Source organism: Puntigrus tetrazona, chromosome 5 (genome assembly GCF_018831695.1).
Source record: "Puntigrus tetrazona isolate hp1 chromosome 5, ASM1883169v1, whole genome shotgun sequence".
Classification (NCBI taxonomy): Eukaryota; Metazoa; Chordata; class Actinopteri; order Cypriniformes; family Cyprinidae; genus Puntigrus; species Puntigrus tetrazona.
The window spans coordinates 4698723-4718483 of NC_056703.1; the positions used below are offsets into that span (position 1 = coordinate 4698723).

At 40.5% G+C, this 19761-nt stretch overlaps 1 protein-coding gene across 16 annotated transcripts in view; it reads left to right on the forward strand.

Annotated features, from left to right (window-relative positions):
* The window catches only part of fbrsl1 (fibrosin-like 1), a 258303-nt gene that overhangs the window by 54622 nt on the left and 183920 nt on the right, over positions 1–19761 (forward strand). For all 16 annotated transcript variants that reach the window (XM_043238878.1, XM_043238877.1, XM_043238879.1 and 13 more), the window contains exon 2: positions 902–1099. In XM_043238878.1, the coding sequence (XP_043094813.1) occupies positions 902–1099 (198 nt within the window). The remainder of the gene's footprint in view (positions 1–901; positions 1100–19761) is intronic.

Consider the following 19761-nt stretch of genomic DNA (forward strand, 5'->3'; position numbering starts at 1 on the left):
GCTTTTCTATTTCAGGCTTTATGTCCTCTGGATGTCCTTGAGTCTGATGAAGGAGACTATAAAAACAAAAAAACAGGCTGATTGAAATGCATGCCCTGGTGAATATTACCCTAGTGAGGCAGAGATAAGGACAGAAGGGCATGTTCTCGTTATCTAAAACATAAATCATTCATTCAGTTTGTTTAGGTTTGAATATATTCAGTGAATGAACATGGTTTAAATTGCTGATGTTTCAGTGTAACAAAACGAGGAATTCTGATTCAGTATGTTTAACCGAGAGTGCACAGAGAACACACGCCGTCTTTCTGTTTAATTTCATCTTCGGATGCATCGATTAGTTTTGATACGTGATGCAAACGGGCCTCCGTGAAGCCGTGTGTTTGTCAAACTGTACATATCCGTAGTTCATTTAAACAGGCAAGGTCGTGTTTACGGAGCTGTACAGTATTTTGCTGTTTGTGTTTCTTGTCGGGCTTTGTTTTAATCACACAATAATTGAGTAGAAACAGAGAATGATATCAGGCTTGCTGGAAAGTCAAAACATGAAACAGATGGAAGTGCCTTCATTCTCCTTTCCGTTTCTCCCTTTTTCTCTTTGTTTACTTTTTTGCTTATTTACATCCTTTCTTTATCTTCTACATCTTCTACACTCGTTCCTTTCCTACTTGTACCTCCTTTCTGCTAATTTCCACCCCTTTTCTCAACTTTCGCCTCCTTTACACCTCCCTCTCCTCCTCTGTGCTTTTCCTCCGACTCCCATGCCTCCTCCGTTTTATCCTTCCTTCTGTAGTAGGTGTTTGTCGCTGTTGCGTTTCATTTGAACCGATACCGTGAACCTGCAGGGCAAACGGATAACATCTCTAATTTCGTCCTGTTTGTTTTTTTCTTTCTCCCCCCTCAGAACAAGAATGTCTCGGTTAAAATGGAAAAGAAGAAATGGGAGGATATTGTAGTGAAACAACAGAAGGAGGCCGACGAGAACGTGACCCCTGACATAGACGAGAACGGCTTCGGCAATCTGGCCACCAGCATGGGGCAAGACCAGGAGCGGGTGAAAGATCGTCTGCTGAAGAACACGTACTCCAAGAAGAGCAAACGAGTGAGTCTGTCGCGTCTTTCTGCAGGAGAAGTGATAGCTTGATGGACGAGGGCAGCGGCGCGTGATCTTATACCTGTTCCTGAGTGTTGATGGCTTTGACCGGTGTTGACCGGTTTAATGCGGTGTCGCAGTCGTTGCTGGACGCCTGCAGTGTCTGGAAGGGTCCAGTGAGGTGTGCGCATATGAATGTGACAGCAGTACATCAGCGTCTGACAGATTACTAGTCTAGAGCTGTGGTTAAGCCTCGCAGCGTGCTGTTAATGACCAAGTAGACCAAATATAACCATCTCTCGCTTCCTCTGTCCGTTTTCTCTCTTGCTCGTTTTGGCTCATTTGTAGCTTTTCTCGAACGCAATGGTACAGGACGAGGAGGGTCTGTCTGTCTTTCTGCCTGTCGTTCTGTCTTTGTATCTTAATAGCTAGCTTTCATTCGGTTTGTGCGGTCTACAACTTTAAATTCAAAATCGCCTTATTGACTGTAAGCAATAATATATTTCCAATAGGCAAAAAAACACAACCGCGAAAAGATTGAAATGCTATTAGAAAACCTGACATTATTTGAAATGTAGAATTGCTGGCTATGGCGTTATTTTTCAGAGAAACAATTATGTAAACGTAACACGGATCCTTGACAGCTGTACGCTGCGTTTTACATAAAAACATGTTATTACATTAATAAGTGGAGTATGAAAGTGGTTGAAATGGGTACTGCATCCCCCTGAAACACATATTACTGGCTATAGCATTGTTTTACAGACAAACAGCCGTGCGAATGTAACGCGTTTCCTAAATATCTACAAACACGTTGTTTTTTTGGCTTTAGAAGAGTCAAAAACTTGCGTACAGTAATTTTAACACAATCGAACGCACACTGAGGGTCACTGTGGTGCACAAGCAACAGCACATGTTACACACATTCACCTTTATGTCATGACTGTAAAGTCCTTTTATACTGCTTGTGAATTTCTCTTATTGATTTAAATTTGTGGCAGTGAAGTAGAAAGTGCATGTCTGTCCTGTCTTGCAGTGAGCGCACACACTTTGCTCTCTGGGTAAGCAGCTCTTTTTGTGTCTGTTGGTCTCTACGGATGGCCTGTTCTCACTGAGCCTGTACTCGGTCAGGTCTGTCTCTGATACTCTTGAGATAGTCTTCCAATTCATAACTAGATGTTATAGTTCAGTCGAATAGTCATTTACCTTGGGTTTTTGTTTGTTGATCCCGGTATTCCAGGTATGTATTATTAGCTTTATTTAGATTTTTTGGATGAGAAGTAGTGGTGGTCTGAGACTGGTTAGTGGTAGTAGAGTTAGTCTGGTTAGTAATTTTAGACCTTTAAAAAAATATGTTTTTGCATATTAATAATCAATGAGAATCGGCCTAATTCTGCCCAACATGTATGATTGGGTGTTCTCCTTGCTAATTTTAGCTAAGTTTTTCAGATTTGTGTGTTTATGGATTCTGTTGGATATCTGTCCATCTAGACTGTTTTTTTTGCCAAATACAGTCAAATTATTTTAAGTCTGTGAGCAAATTCTAATACATGTTTTACGCATTCATTGATTGGGTGTGTAGGGTGTAACTGTGGGCTGCAGTTCTGTGATTTGGAAGAAAGCCAACATGACTTGGGTTTAAGACATTGTGTTTTAAGTTCTATTCTACTACTAAAGGGGTCCATTTTTCTTGCATAATTGGATAGTCGAGTGGTTTTTGTTAGCTTTTAATTGTGTTTACATACTTAGCTTGATCTGATTATGTTCATCAAGTTGTTTTGGTGGGATTTCTTCATATAATTTCATAATATTTCAAAAAATATCTTCTATTGCTCAGTCTTGTGGTTTTCCACATATTGGAAATTCCACATATTCCACATAACCCAGAACGTGTTTTATTGATTGTTTCTTGTGGTCACTTTTGGTCAAATGGTGTGTTTGTTTTATTTTTGAACAGAATTCTGTTCTCATGTCTGCATTTAGTTGTTGATCATTTGTTGACTATATTTTTTGCTATTTAAAATATATGTAATAGCTTTCATTTGTATCTCTGCTGGAGTTTATACATTTTACATGTTTTGTGTTGTTGTTGTTGTTATTATGTGTTTTAATATTAATGTTGCTTATGGTCAGAAAGTGGAGTTTGTTTTTCGACAGTGAATGCACTGAAGAAGGACGGGTCCGTGTTAGTGTTATAAGACCTAAACATCAAGTGAACTTCCGAGAGTGCCCTCCGATCCAGCCGTTGAGTACAGTATGTACAGGCCTGAAGCTCGTCAGTTTTGTCAAAATTGTGTCCTGGTGGGAGGTTTTTGTGAGACTCAGGGGGTTTTGGCCAAAGATATGTTTACGTCTGGGCCTGGAAATGGCTGATGTCTGTCTGGATGTGGTTCAGATATTCTGAGAGGACTCTGCTGGAGGAATGTAGATGGCGGAGAGATACGTGTCAATGGTTGAAATGTCAATTTCAGTTTAGTTTTAACCAGCAGTGAAATTTACCAAGTACGTTTGGCCAGATACTCCTTGTTGAGTCTCTCCGTGATGGACTGTACTTAATTTAACTGAGGGCTCAATTACTTCATAGTAGCCCGAGGGACGGTAGGTAAGCGTATCCTTATGATACCAGGTTTCAGTGAGAATGAGAATTCCTGGGTGTGTGCTTTTAGGAACAAATGTCGAAGAATAAAGGCCTTGCATTTTTATAAATATTATATAAATGCATTAGTATTCTTAAAGATAAACCTATTTAGTAAGACAAAGACAACGACATGTGAAAATGTACTGTTGTTTTGTCTAGCACTCACTCTGTCTGCTCAAACTGCCTGTGACAAACTTTCTAAAAGTGTAGTTATAGTGGTTTCTACACCCCTGGTGTTCACAGCTACAGGCCATAACTCCAACCCGTGATCTTCTTTCCTTCCTCACTCTGTCTTCCGTCACTCATACCGAGTCTTCTGGAAGGACAGCTTTCTGACACGAAGAGGAGAGATACAATATTATCAGGCCAGAGTTAAAGCAAAATGGACAGACAGAGCGCGGTTCATCCCGTGTCAGTCACTTGCCTCCACCCAGAGCCATCTGATTACCCTCCCCTGAAGACTCCTCCATCACTGTAGCCCAATGCATATAAAGCAGCTTCTCTCCAGATGGGATCTCTGTCTGATCACAGGCCTTTGTGCGTTCATTCTCACTGGCAGCGCGTTTAAATGCAGGGTGTTCTAGCCCGCGTGGGCGTCTATCAGACTCTTATACACCCGCTGGCAGCTCCGTTTCCCTCTCTGATCAGAAATAATGGGGAAAAAAGAAAACCACTTTCATATCGCTGTAATTGCAGAGCGGAAGGCTCTCCACAAAGCAGCCATCTGGACGGGGAGAGACTGTGAATGCGCATGGGCCGCTGGTGTGTGTGTATGTGTGTGTGTGTTTGTTTCCTCGCTGCAGAGATGCAGAGGGACACACACAGCATGTCTCTGATCAGCGTGTCGGGGCTTTTGATGCACAGCTCGGCTTGATTTCTGTCTCTGAAACAGCCCATGATCACTCTTAAAGGCAGATTCATCAAAGCATTTAAATATCAACTTTTTTCTCACACGTGCAGCTCATGAGTGAGTGGAGTGTGTTCTGATTCAGCTGCAGTCATATGCTTGCTTTTTCTTAGGAAATCAGATCTCTATGCAGTGCTGCATGCATTATGCCACAGGACCTGACCATCCATCCATCCATCCATCCATCCATCCCTCTGTCCATCCATCCATCCATCCCTCTGTCCATCCATCCATCCATCCATCTGTCCATCCATCCATCCATCCCTCTGTCCATCCATCCATCCATCGTTCTATCTTTTGATCTATCATTCTATCATTATCTTTCATTCCATCTGTCCTGCTATCATTCTATCTTTATATCGTTTTATTCATTTTATCATTCTCATTCTATTATTTTAGCCTTCTATCTATTGTTCTATCATTTTATCTTTCATTCTATCTATCCTCCTGTTGTTCTATGTATCCTTCTGTCCTTCTACCTCTAACTCCATTTATCCTTTTATCTTTCTATCTGTCACTTTTTCTACCATTACACCTGTCAATATGTCATTCTGTCGTTTTTTGTCATTCCATTGATCTATTAGTCTATCTTTCTGTTGTTCACTCTGTTCTGTTGTTCCATCTATATTCACGTCGGTCTCTCTATCGTTCTACTGATCTTTCTATCAGCAGAATAACCTTTTTTTTGTTAGTTTATATCAGTTATATCACCTATGTTGATAGCCAAGTAGACCAGCCATACTAGACGTTTACTAGACACACACACTTGTATGTTAGCAGCGGTTGGTCCGTTGCTGGATCCAGTGTCATCGCCCCCGATGCATCAGTATTAAATCTTGCACTGACGGCCTCATACCGCTCTGGGAGAGACCGAGAGCGAGAGAGCACCCACCGAACACCCAGATGCACGAAACTGCATGACTTTTCAGGATGAGCTCATGTAACTGAAGGGAATCTTTTCCTTTCTGCTTTCAAGGCAGAAACTCCATTATGTGAAGTTAAACTCACAGCTGATCCAGTAACTGTCATGCTCTCTAATGCGCTAGATGATGCTGGCTTCAGGTTATCAGCCCTCAGGGCACATCACCCACAGCGCCGCTGAGGGCCAGGACACGGCTCACAAGAGAGAAAATGCTTTTACAGATCCAATATCTCCCACTCGTATGTACGTTGGGTCGTGTAACCTGTTTGTTAAGGATATGAACAGATAACCAAATGCATGTAGGTCACCGCAAGTGATCTATGAAGTATTGCCATTGTGCCTTACACACTTAACCTCAAGTTACTCCGTCCTCTTTGTAATTACTGGAAGCTTCTGCTTGAGTTACAAAAGCACCAGCTAAAGGGCAAATCAGATTAGATACAAGTGTCTAACTTTACACAATCTTCTTAAAGCTGAAGCGTGCCATTTTTTTTCACCTTGCAGCAGAGGCAACTATAAGCAAGCCATTTGTAGGTTGATTCTTTCTAATGCTCTCTATCGAAACGTCAGTTAATTGTGCAAAATAATTGCAGATGCTATTCTTGCAGTTCTGTTGTGATGACTCAAATGGCACAGAAATTTCACACTTCACTTGTGATATGACTGAATTATGTTTTTCCCCAACTTTAACAGCTTTTCCAAGGCCTTTTGTGTGTGCGTGTGTATATATATATATACATATACATGCAAAAAAGTCTTTTCTTAATGAGTGTCTTATATCATTAAATAAAACAAATTGAGCGAGATGAATTTACTTAAAGTGAAGCAACACTGCATAACATATTAAAGATGCAATCTCTGAAAACAAGGCTTAATGTGAGTGCGCTTTGTCTTACTTGAGGGAATACAGTATATAAGCTGAAAATAAGTGAAAATATAAGTGCGGTAAGACAATACACTTATTCAAGATGCTATAAAAACTTCGGAATAATTATGAAAATCTTGTGCAGTGTGTGTGTGTGTAAGTGTGGCTCTCCAAGTAAATTAAAGGCTCATCATATGCTTTCACTAGATAACAAGTCAAGAAGTCTATTTGAAAACTCATTAAGAAGTCTTTTTTGTGCTGTACTTGTACAGCTGGTTGTATTTTATGCAGCACGCAATTTCATGTAAACAACAAGTATTAGTTTATCAAGCGTAAGCCAGTCAAGGATAAGCCCAACGGTTTAAGCTAATCTGTTGGTATCAGATCTGCCGATAATGTCGTTTATTTACATTTATCTAATGTAGTTTCGTATTAACGTTAATTGTGCCAGGAAAATGGTGTTATAGTTTTGCGAATGAGACGCAATCTGTTCGCATTGTGAAGAAACCAGCTCAGCCTGGTTAAATTGAATCTCGGGTTGCAATCAAATAAGGTTTTTACATTCGAAATACAGTATGCAAAATTGTCAAATCGACTCATTCGATGTGTGCATGAAACATCTCAGGCATCTTTTTCTCAATTTATCGATTTGCATGCAGATCAGTTATCGTGTAAAAATAACTTAGCGCGGCCTGTCGCTGAAACAAACAAATCGATGGCTTTAAAGAGAGGCGCGCGCAGTAGGCCTGCTGCGTTTGAGCTCGAAGGATACCGCGCTCGCTGCACATTACCATTAACAGAACATCCCGTACCAGAGTACGGACAGAAAATTGAGAATAACCATGAATGCACACGCAGCAATGCTCGGCTCCCGTTTTCCGTACCTGCTTGAGTAGATCTTTCTCCTGGATTGCTTACTTGAGGCATTTCTGGCCTTTTAAGCTGAAATTGGTTCAATATCGCACGGCCTCCCCCCTTACGATTTATGCCCTACAGAATGTGACACATTCTTCAAACGCTCACTTTGTCTAATAGCAGCTGAGAGACTGAAAGGGCGAGCTGTAATTTCACCCGGGCTCAGATGTCTGACGATAGGGATTTGCTCAGCGCAGCGCTCGCGAGGTTGTGAATTAGCCGCCCGGCCTGTACTCAACGGCCAGAAACTATGACGGATAGAGTCTGAGAAACGGGCAAGAGCGCGCATTCGAAGCGCCGGTCTGATACGAGACGATTTCTCACGGTTACGCAACAGAACGAGCGCCGAGTAATGCAGAAGACCCAAAGTGTGAAAATTCTCTTGTTTTGTAGAAGAGAAGACGAACCCCCGAATAAAGAAGTGCACTTTCATCCCGCTCCGTTTCCTTTAGCAGTTTTTATTTATGCCTGAGATTTGACGTTTCTATATGTGTAGAGGAAAAAAAAACTTTATCTGTTTAGCTTCTGGTTCCGGTTCTCATCGAAAGCTGTAACCTTTCTTCCTGTAAAGTTTCTTTGCGATAGCGTGGCTTTAGAGGTGATTTACACGCTGAACAATACGAGGAGGAGGAGACGCTTCAGAGTATTTCTAAAGGGAAACCTGTAATGCTGGTGGTTATAGAACTTAGTCAGGATGGCGCTTTTTTTGACGAGAATGAAAAGTAGAAACACAAGCATGTGATATATGTAGTGCCTGGCATTGTAAAGACTGTAAAACGATCTCTTACAGCCTCATTTTCATTTGTGTCATCTAACCTCATTAAGGTGTGTATAAGAAGAAGTCCCACCTTACAGCTTGAAGAACCAATCGCGTTCTCGATAGATGCACCATCTGTCGGTTTATTCTCAAATGTGTGTGATTTAACATACGGTCTGACACAGAAAACACAATTCACCATTGTTTTCGTAATGTAATACCCGTTTAAGCTAATTTATTAAAATGTTTGGAGAAATGTTTGATCTTTCCGCATTTAAACTGGGAGAAGTTGTGCTTTTATGCTAATTGCCTTTCATTATAACGGCCCTGGCAGCTATTTTCTTAGATGCCCGCTGAGTAACTGGCTTAAAACTAAAGGTTTTTCTTTTGCTGAATAAAAAGTGTTCGTTTCTTTCTTTTTTTTTTGCGAGACGTTCTTATCCAAATTCTTTGGAGTGTCTCTGTTTGGTTCGCACACAAATACTAAGCCACAGAAACTGTTTTCAACATTGATAAGAACTATATTTGAGCATGTGTATGCATATACATTTCACTCTGTGTACTGCAAATATTGTTTCCTCTTATGGTAAATGGTTTCCTTGTTTATGTATGTAGGTTGTGTGTGTATAGTACACATAGTACACAATCACATATACACTACATTTAATTTTTAACCAGTTTTAGAACCTTGCTCCTTCTCTCTCTCTCTCTCTCTCTTTTATGTGTCTCTCTCTCTCTCTCTCTCTCTCTCTCTCTCTTTATGTCTCTCTCTCTCTATGTCTCTCTCTCTGTCTCTCTCTCTGTCTCTCTCTTTATGTCTCTCTCTCTGTCTCTCTCTTTATGTCTCTCTCTCTCTCTCTCTATGTCTGTCTCTCTCTCTCTCTCTCTCTCTCTCTATGTCTCTCTCTCTCTCTCTCTCTCTTTATGTCTCTCTCTCTCTCGCTCTCTCTCTCTCGCTCTCTCTCTCTCTCTCTCTCTCTCTCTCTCTCTCTCTCTCTCTACTCTTTTGTCATGGTTATGTTTGTTTTGACAGGCCCACTTAGGGGTAAGAAAACCGACAGTGCTGTGAGACCCGCTCTGACAGACTGGGTTACCAGCCAGTTTGTGTGTGTGTGTGTGTGTGTGTGTGTTTTCTCTCTCTTAAGGTTTTACTTTCCCTCTGAGTTGTGTGCCTCTGACCCAGTAAAGCTGCTTTCAGATGCATTTAAGATGATTATCACTTTAAACCAATCAGATTAAACTCATTCCACAAAGCTTAACCTGCTCGTAAGCGCAGATCTGGGGGCCACGCTTACATAACACAGAAATGCCAAACTATCAGCACCTTCTGCCTGTTCTTTACCAGAGACTCTCAGATGTGCTTAGTGTGTGCTTTTGTGTGCGCTGTACACCACTGCTCCCTGCCGGCGAGGACAGGAAGCGCATGTGCGACGTGGGGGAAGGGAGTACTGCAGCTCTGTAGCCTACGAACATCTTTTATGGGTCTGTTAGTGTTTTGAGGCCACCAGGGGGCACTGTGTCTTCACGCTAGGACTCGATGTACTGCAGAGGCAGGAAATGGTGTCCTTTTGTGTTGTAGGCATAAAGCCTGCTAGATGTATATATGGCCGTGGTGCTTGATATAAGGAAGTGTAGCTAGTACTTCAACTAGTCAACGCACAAAACCAATCAGGATGCAGTTTCAGATAAATGTTTTTAAATTGCTGCTTTTTTGGTAAAAATGCACACAGATACAGTGAGGGGAAATGTACCTCACTTAGCATTATATCTGCCTGCCTTAATACTAGATTGCAGATTCAAGCTTCTCCGAATCCCTTTTTGCTGACGCGTAAAGGCCCGATTTTTTTGCGTTGCCGTCCGTGTTCGCGTCACGCATTGCCGTTTGTCATCCGGACCTAAGTGTGATGTCACTTTTATGAGCTCGAGGGACAATAGATGGGCTGAAGAGGATTACGGCTGCTTTGAGAGCTGGCAGCGGCACAAAGCGCCCTTTCCCTCTCTCCTCCCCTTCTCTTTTCTTCCCGTCCTCTATCTCCTCCCCTCTCGCCAGCCTCCTCTCCACCCTTATCCGAAGTGTGTCGTGTACATGTCAAACAATGTGGCATCTGTCATTTGCCGAACAAAAGGGCCGCAGACTGATAGCCCACAAACAAAAGCCCCAGAGCCTCCCCGGAGGTTCACCGGGCAGAGGGGGCGTATCGCTGCTTCTGTCCCAGGGGAAAGAGCCCCCCAGATGGGACCGAGGCGGTCACGAAGGCCCCTTGGCATACTGTGAATGCTGGAAGGTTAGGCCCGGCTCTGGTGGGATCTTCACATTGTGGTTTTGTCCAACTAGCGATGGCGGCCAAGCGAGCAGGCTGCAGCTAAGCTGATTACCGAGAGAGCAAGAAGCGGCGTGTGTGGCGGCGCTATTGCCAGACGGGAGGAGGAAGTGGGAGGAGGGATATAGATTCGGGTTAAAGTGTTAAATATGTGGTAAGACCTCATTTGAGGCAAAGGCGACATGTCGGATATGTGTGCGTGGGAGCGGACGGACGCATGGAGGTCCTTACCAGGAGATTGAATAGATTCGTTGTCTTGTTTTTGGGTCTGTCACTGTTAAGTTGAGTTGTCAGATGCTAGAGGTGACCCTTTTCCGCTGCGCATGTGTGTGTATCGCATGCGTAGGAGTGTTTGTGTGATCAGTTCACGTTCCGAAGCACAAGCCGCCTTCCGACCATGGCGTTCGTCTCTGGTAATGTTTCAGGTTAGCGCAAAAGTGTCAGAGCTTTGTTTTACGACTACGCGAGGGTTTCAAAGCACACTTGGTATGAATATTGCATGAAATGAAAGCTACAGTGAGTTTTATACATTACGGATATTTAAAGGAATCAATGGAAATATGGTAATTGCGTTTATATACCGCATACTGGTTCATCAAATGGTATATCAATATGCAGTATGTAAATAGGAGTAAATTACAACTTGTTTTTTTTTAGTTTAGTCAACTAAAATATTCCAGTCGTCACTTATATTAACATTAATAACTTAATAGTTGGCTAAACTAAAATGTTTGGGCAGCGGGGTAGCAAGCTGTTTCAAGTTGAAGTTAATCTGAGTTCTTCTAGTTTAACAGTTTATGAAATTATGAATAAAACTGGAAAGAAGATAAATCACTTTACATTCTGATCACAATCTACAGCAATGCCTTAACAGTGACATTTCAGACTGACAGAAATAAGTAAAAAAAAAAAAACCTAAACATTTTTTACCGTTCACGGTCATTTGTTACCGTTTTTTACACATTGTCATAATTATAATTCTAATGCATTTTGTTTTATTGACCACAATATTATAGTTTATAATTGTTTAGAGGGGAGGGCGCTATTAGTTGATTTTGGGAGGGAAAAAAAGTTAAAGGTCTGAATACTTTAAATTGATTAAAACAATGTCACAAATAAATGTCCTTCTTTAGAAGTTTCTATTTATTAAATACTACTGGTGCAGTGTATCATGGCTGAATTATATGCATATATTAAATTTTGCACCACGCTTATATGCATATATTATATTTTGCACCATGCTTTTTATTATTTATTTTTTATTATTTATTATTTAAATTTTTTGGTCATAAGACATATTTTTTGAGCAACATTTTATTGGCATATTAGAAAGATTTACAAAGAATCATCTCACACAGAAGGCTAGAGTAATATCTCTGGAAATTCAGCTTTGCATCACAAGAATAGTTATGTATAATAAAATAGAAAGAGCTCATTTAAATTTAAATGTATTACAGTATTACTGTATTTATTAAATGGTAGCTTTGGTGAGCATTAGAGACGTTTTTTCTTTTTTCCAAAAGCAAAATCTAAACTAAATGTTAAGTCTGAATGTGTGTATATGCAGTTCCTTGGTAACGCTTTACAATAAGGCTAATTAGTTAACATTAGTAGAAACATTAGTTAACAAGAACTAAGAATGAGCAATAATTCTACAGCATTTATGAATCTTAGTTAATGCACTCTGAACAAACTGTAATATACACTGTGCATTGCTCATATTAGTTAACACATCATCTAATGTTAACAAATGACACCTCATTGTAAAGTGTTACCGCTTTCTTTAATCGCCCTCTCGCTCCTCCCAGCTCTCTCTTAGCAATCATTAAAATCGTTATTTTTCTCTTTTCTCCTATGGTGACGCACAAGTTGAATATCCACTAAAGTAGATAACGTCGTTCAACGTCTATCGATCTGCTGAGGCTGGTAAAGCTGCTAATAGAGTGAGAAATCCCCTCTCTCTCTCTCTCTCTTTCTCTCTCTCTCGCTAGGCTTTGCTTAACGTCTGACAGGCTCATGTCATCGCTCCTCTGACACGTCTGGCCTTCGGAGGCCGAGGGCTCGGCGCACTTATTCCTCGCTCAACAAATGAGGGCGACCTGCCTGCTCCCCCGCCAGCACTCTGCAGCATTGATTAGGGATAATTGGAGGGAGTCAAAAGCCGAGAAGTGTCACTAAATAAATTTGGCTGTGTTAATTGCAGATTCCTCTGGATGTGGGAGAAACACTTAGCCGCAGGGCCTGACAATGCAGGATTAATTGGCCCCCTTCAATGAACATAATTAGAGCGATTGTTAAGAGATAAAGAAAAGGTTTAACGAGCACGGCTGCGCTGTCAGAGGGAACATCACACTCTTTATGCTTCACTTCTCTCTCTCTTTTTTCCTCTCGCAGTATTTCTTGCTCTCTTCCTGATAAGAAAAAAAATGTTGTATATTTTGATATAGACTAGCGTCGCTCTCTCTTAATTAAAAAGGGAAATGCATAATTACGTGTCAATTTGTAGCTCATTATTAGTTTATTAACGGCACTGAGTTAATGTATTATGCACATATCAATCTTGTAACTTTTTCTTTTTTGTGTTTTTGTTTGCAGCCTTTTTTTTGTCTTTTTTGCGCATTGGGAAATGTAGATGTATTCAAACCCGTTGAGCACATCCGATTTTAAAGGTTAAGTATTTTTTTTCCCTCCCCAACCAAACGTAATGAGTACAGTGTATTCCAATCATCGCAAATGAGACCGTAAAATGGCAGGGATGATATCCGCCGTGTTTGTCGACACAGGTTAGCTAACAAACCAGTGTGTTTATAATTACAATAATGAATTAAAATGATATGACGACGCATACCAGATTAAAACGGCAACGGACTGTTTTTTGGAAGCAGCTGACACAGGAAGCCTCGCACATACGAGCTAGAAATGGCTACAGGGTTTCTTGCTTGCATTTGCATGATCGTAATTGTTTTTTAACCCCCGATGTTTTGTTCTAGTTCAGACCCAGAGAGAATTTTCTGGTATTGCACTAAAACTTGCTAAATTACTATCAAATACAGCGTTAAATTTGTTTGCCAGCTTTTTGTTTCTTTTTGAAACTTATCTATAGAAGGCCGTGCTTATCGCGTTTTCGGTTGGAATGTTGCGCAAGTAATACTTCAACTCAAAAACGGAGGTCAATGAATATATTTAGATCGGTTTCAAAAAAAGCTATAGAAAACCTGTGCTCCCTTTGATGCTAATATAGCATTATATTATATCCACGGTGACTTTTATTTTTTTATAATAATAGGAGCACCTAGTTCGCACCTAGCGCCAAATTAGTTGCTCTGTACATTGTTTGCTTCCTAAATTAAATTTTCACGCTTTTTTTTTTTTTCATGGCGTTGCCAGATCACTCCTGAATTCTCAACTAAGCCCTGCTATCAGCATCGCTATTGCATACAGTTTAAATCCTCTTTGTCGCATTGCTCAAATCACTGCCGGTGTGAGAAGTCCTTTATGCGCCTTATCCACTGTTACGGCTTTGATGACCTTACTAATTTGGACCGGCACACTTTAGGTATTTGTGTAGCACTGTTTAATAGACCAGCGTATCGCTTGTTTACAATGTTTATCTATCAGTTCATAACGTCAGTGCCGCACCTGACTGCTTCGGCGCTTGGGGTTAATTTACTCTAATTTCATTATCTGTGCGTACGTTGGCCATCTGTCGGCTAATCAGCGGCTTCGGTTTAGAATCTGTCATCAGCTACTTTTTTATTAGCACTTTACGGAGTTAAATATACCGCATGAGACGCGCACCTTTGCTTGAGCTCCTGTGATGCATTTCAAGAAACCGTGAAAAAAAAAGAACTGGAAGCAGAAACCTAGCGGTGTTTCCATGGACACCGAGACCGAGACCTCTCCCCATTGGCCTGCCACTGAGCACGAGCAGTTGGCCTCGGTGTCAGACTCCTCTTGACAGCCTGCCTCGAGGTGAAAAGCATTGTGGGGGATGAAGTCCTTGACCTCTGGCCTTGATGGTTTGATAAAGAGTGCTGGCCTTCTGGTAGATGTATGATGGAGGATCGCCCGAGGAGCGCTTAGGCTTGCGGGAGACATTTTGATGTACGATTTCCCGAATGAAAGAGTGGGGAAGGATAGGTTATGGCTGGGAAATAGAACAGGTAGATGTGAGCCCTCTTGGCTGTCAGCAGCTACATCGCAGCCGCCTGTAGCTCATAAAAGCCATTAGATACACACAAAGAGGAGCTCCTCTATTTTATCTTAGCAGAACTGCACAGGCAGGTCGTTGTTTCTCATATCGAATGGCCCTCTATATATCTAGTGGACAAATGAAACTTGTGGATTTTTTGCTGAATGTACACTACAGTTCAAAAGTTTAAAGTGGGTAAGATTTTTTTTTTTTTTTTAAAGAAATTTCTTATGCTTTAAAAAAGAAAAAAAATACTAAAATGTAATCAATAATTGCATAAATATTATTGTAATTTAAAATAACCGTTTCCCGTTAAAATGCACTTTATTTCTGACTTTACTGAAGTTCTAGTCTCCAGTGTCATATTATATATAAGCTGATCTATATGAACATTTCTTATTATCAGTATTAAGCAAAGTTATGCTGCTTAATATTTTTAACCATAATGCATTTTTTAAATTTATGTAAGGGTTTAAACTTTTTAATATGTATTGTCTTTAATGTCATTGTTGATAAGTTTAATGCATGCTTGCTGTCTAAAAGCATTCATTACTTAAAAAAAAAAAAACCTCACTAAAGACATTGCACATTGTCCAACCAACACTTTCTATTAAATAACCTTTGAAATACAACTATATGAAGCACAAACAATATGGTGGGATTTAATCACCGTTTTGGTCTTAAACCAATCATGAAACTGGAATTGTGAATTGAAATTACAATTAGAAATGTATTTTCCAAAATGTAATACCAATAACATATTTTCGCTGTAACCGTAAACAAGGTGAAGATTAATCCATGTTCTGATACCCTATATTTTTTATTAATTTTTTTATCTTTTTGTCTGGTAGTTTTGTGATTTCATAATTGTCCTAGTGAGATCATTTATGCATGATTTGTTATTCAGAAAGCAAATTGCACGAGCCGTTATTCTGTACGGTAAGATGTTAAAGATTCTTTACCAAATTGGAGCCCGTTAATGGATCACAGGCCTCTGGGAGTGGGATTTTCGCAGCGTGTCGTGTAGTAGCGTGATTCGTGTATGTCCAGATATGTCCACAGTCACTCTCCAGCATCAGCGATGGTTTCACGTCTTTGTGGCCTTGTGGCCCTCTCATATTACCTCCTCAGGCTGAGGTTGCGGCTTCCAGATTAACTGCAGTATTTATGAACCTGGCTTGTCTAATAGCAGACTAGAAGGAGGGAAATATAGCTCACTTAGCAGGATTACTGGATGCAATTGGGCCCCAAAGGCCTTCTTTACTGCCTGCTGTAAATGTTCCCTCTGAGAGCAGGACAGTCTTGGGATTGATCGGCGTTAAGGAGAAAGTCGATCTGTTTCCTGTGTTCTATCAAGAATGTCAGTGACGGATGCTTCTCAGGGGAAGGGGACACTTTTCTCCTCCGAATGCCATCCCGAGACATCCACCCATCTTCTCTGGAGTGATGGAAAGCTGGTAAACCGCGTGTCTTCCTCTCGCTCTCTGCAAAATATTGCTGAAGTGCCGATTCAGTGGCTGACATGGAGGACAGAGATGAATAGAAAGAGACGACCTTGCCATGCATTTCCATTTAACGGAGTGCCCTCGGCACCACTGATTCTCCCCAGACATTCATTTTCAGTAAGGAGCTCTGCTTCTGTCCTGGGAGAGATACAATATCTCAGACGACTCCTGTTCCTCTGGGCCTGAGGGGAGTATCTCAAGAGGGATCTCTGGCACAGCAGTGCCTCCTTCTGTGCCTCTGTCTGTGAGCACTGTGAGCGTTTCTGGAAGAAAATCTAGGTGTGAATTGATTGAAATAGCCATTGTTAAACTGCTTGCAAATTTTGACATTTTTTGGATGCAATTTTTTCCACCGAAACTGGTGATTTTGCAGTGAAAAAGCAATCAGATCAAAGCGACGCCGACCACTGCAACATTCCTGACTATATATATAGCAAATCACAATAACCTGTTTTTTTTTTTTACATCACAAAATGTTACTGTATTTTCATCCAGCTCATTATATATAGCTAAATATATACGAGTATGTCCACCATTCATACTATTTGCTCAATTTTTTCTTGATTTGTCAAATCGAACTTTTAGGCACTAACATGTTAGGATATTTTAAATATCCTAAAATATATTTTAAATATAAAATATTTAAAACTTTATTTTGGAAAATGCTACACGAATTTGACTTGACTGACATGCAGTGATTATATTGCTATCAGTGCAATGTATTTACTTTTTGCATTACGTTACGTTCTGTATATATTATTTGGATTTTTTTTTTTTTTTTTGCCCTTTATTCTGGAGTTGAAGCCCTCAAAAGGACTAGGCAGACCATCGTAGTGATTTTCATCAATTTACTCCATCGTAGTGAATTGGAGCTTTGTAACATCTATGATTCATGTTCAGATCAAACAAAAAGCAGTCACACATCTTTCTTCAGAGTACATGGTTTACACTGCTCTCAGTTATATGAAGCACTCTGCTAAAGCCTTTAAGTTATCCTTAAAGCTACAAATTATAGAGACCGTCAGAGAGAATGAGAGAAAGAACGAGCGAGGCATGAACACACTTGTCAGTACGAGTTTGCTTTGGCCGGCTGGCATACATTCAGAATATTTATTCACAAGCGTATCTTGAATTTCACCAAACAGCTCGAGCTGCTCAACACTATTCAAGAAAGCAGCTGTAGAAAGAGTGGCGGGCTTTAATTTTCTCACAGTGCGCCTTGGCGCTATTGAGTTTCCCATTTGAACGCTAGCACTGAAATTCAATGCCGCCATTGAAATGCTCCCCATATTTATGTGAAACATTTCAAAGCCTGACATTTTCAAAGTTTGAAATTAGAATGTGAACTGGAGTAGGGTCGTGCGATGGTTAAAATAATTTTAAATCTTTCTTTTTACCCCTTTTGGACACTTTTTACCATTGTAACAATCATTGCTGACAAAAATGCATAGTATTATTGCGCAGGACTAAGAAAAAAGTGCCACAGCTGAAAAATTGGTACTTGGTTGTTATTTACATGGCACTGGAATTTATTGCATGGAATGAATAGATGATTGATTGAATGAATGAATAAACAAACGAACAAAATTAAATGTAAAATGCCATTTATGTAGTAGCAGTACCACAAATACCGTGGTTCCACCATGGTACAGTACATAGTACACAGTAAATACTACTGAACCATGGTATTTTGAACACGATATTCACAAAATAGAACGTTATCTCAGGTTTATTGTACTATGAGTAACAAAATACTGCATGTACATCAGAAGCGTTCTTTTGTTTTGTTAGGAAAATCACTTGTTAGCATAGCTTAGCATCCCACAGCTTTTCTTTGATCCTCTTCAACGTCTACTCAAGATAGCCGAGCTTATCTTCGCAAGGCCTATCAGAGAAGCAGATATGATTAGTAGTTATGGAAATGAACCCGGATCGGTTGAGATAACTTGCTTGTACAGCAGTAAACAAAGAATAGGAAGCAGGAAGACCAGGGCTGTTTTAATAAATCATAGCAGGGCCTCTTGCACAGGCCCGTGTCAAAGTAGGCTTTCCCCCATTGACTCGAGTTTACGCAAACCAGCAGATGTATGCACACGCACGCTCCTGAGAAGCAAACACACACGCAGAAAACGACTTTTTCCCATTTGTTTTGGCTCGTTTTCATTAGTGTCTTCCAGGCCAGAGGGAGCACGTCCAGAGCAGGCCACAATAGTCCTGATGACAGATCAAACTCCACGGAGCCAGAGAACAAGTGTGTGTGGTCTGGGCTCAGCAACGGGGTCACTTCACCTCTGTGAGTGTGTGTGTGTGTGTGTGTGTGTGTGTGTGTTACATCTGTTATTCCTTGAACTCATACTAATCAGTAGCCCCAACCGACTCTGTTCTCTTTGCCTTTATTATAAATGAGCCCAGGAAAAGGAAAACAGACCCCACTGTGGACGTCCATTCCTCAGAGGCAATAAATGAGGTGTTGAGAATCTCCAGATACACTTTAGAGTTTTTCCCCTTCTGTTCAGCTGACATCATTGCTTTGAGAGTGTGAGACGACTGCACTTGAGCTGCTAAGAGAACGCGGTGTGACCCAAGGTCAAGATCGTGGCTCAGTTAGGGACACACACTCTCTGTGGGTTTCTCTCCCTCCATCCTCAAGCTTCTATTGACGATTAGTCCTCCTAATGCACTGCTGTCAAGCTGATCTCCTGCTGTAGTAGTTTTAAATAATATTTGCACTTTTTTGTGCAGACACAAAGTCATTGCAAAGATTGGTAACCATGATTTCCGTAGTCACAATTTCCTTTACAAATAGTTTTTGTGCACTGCGGTATAGTGATAGTGTGCAATTTTAATGCTATGGTGTTTTAAAGATATTTCTTACAAAAAATGGAACTAAAGGGGTTATGAATGCTTCTAGTAGCTTATTATTGTATGTTAATAAGTACCATGGTAATACTGTGTATCCATTGGATATATGATTGTTACTTACTTTGATTTTTGCTTTTGGTTTGTTTTGGGATTTTTTCTATGTTTTCATATTATTAGTAGTAGTCGCAGTTGTTTTTTCTTATAATGGTGGATTGTAATATAATTCTATTTTATTGACTGATTTATCGAAACTGTAATAACTGTGGTAGTTTTGCAAGGGAGACTTTGTTCTGTATGTTTGTGTCATCAGGCAGTGTTTGTGAGGATTACATCACATTCACAACAGAATGACAGAGAGAGTGTTTTATTTGTGCGTCCATGTGTAGAAATAGCACGCCATGTGTCAGTGTTTTGACAGATTATGCAGCTTTAAATCCAGGTCATGTTACCACATATGTAGTGTATCCCAGCATGCAATGTAGGATGCTGTCACGCCTGCCATCTTTTTTACTCTCCAGATTATGTTTTTAAATTCTGCCCGATGTTTCGGACATCATCGCAGGCTAGTTCATTTGCTCTGTTGATGTCTGTCTGAGCTTGCTGATTCAGTCCTGGATAAAAAGCACCAAACAATGGAAAGACAACCAGGATTTGAAAAATTTTAATAATTCAAGGCTGAATATTTGTCCCTTGGATACACACATGTGTCAAATGTGGGTGGTAATTTAAGGCGACATCCCAAAAACATCAGGAAAGACAAGTATTTGTGTCTTTCTAAAGACAAACT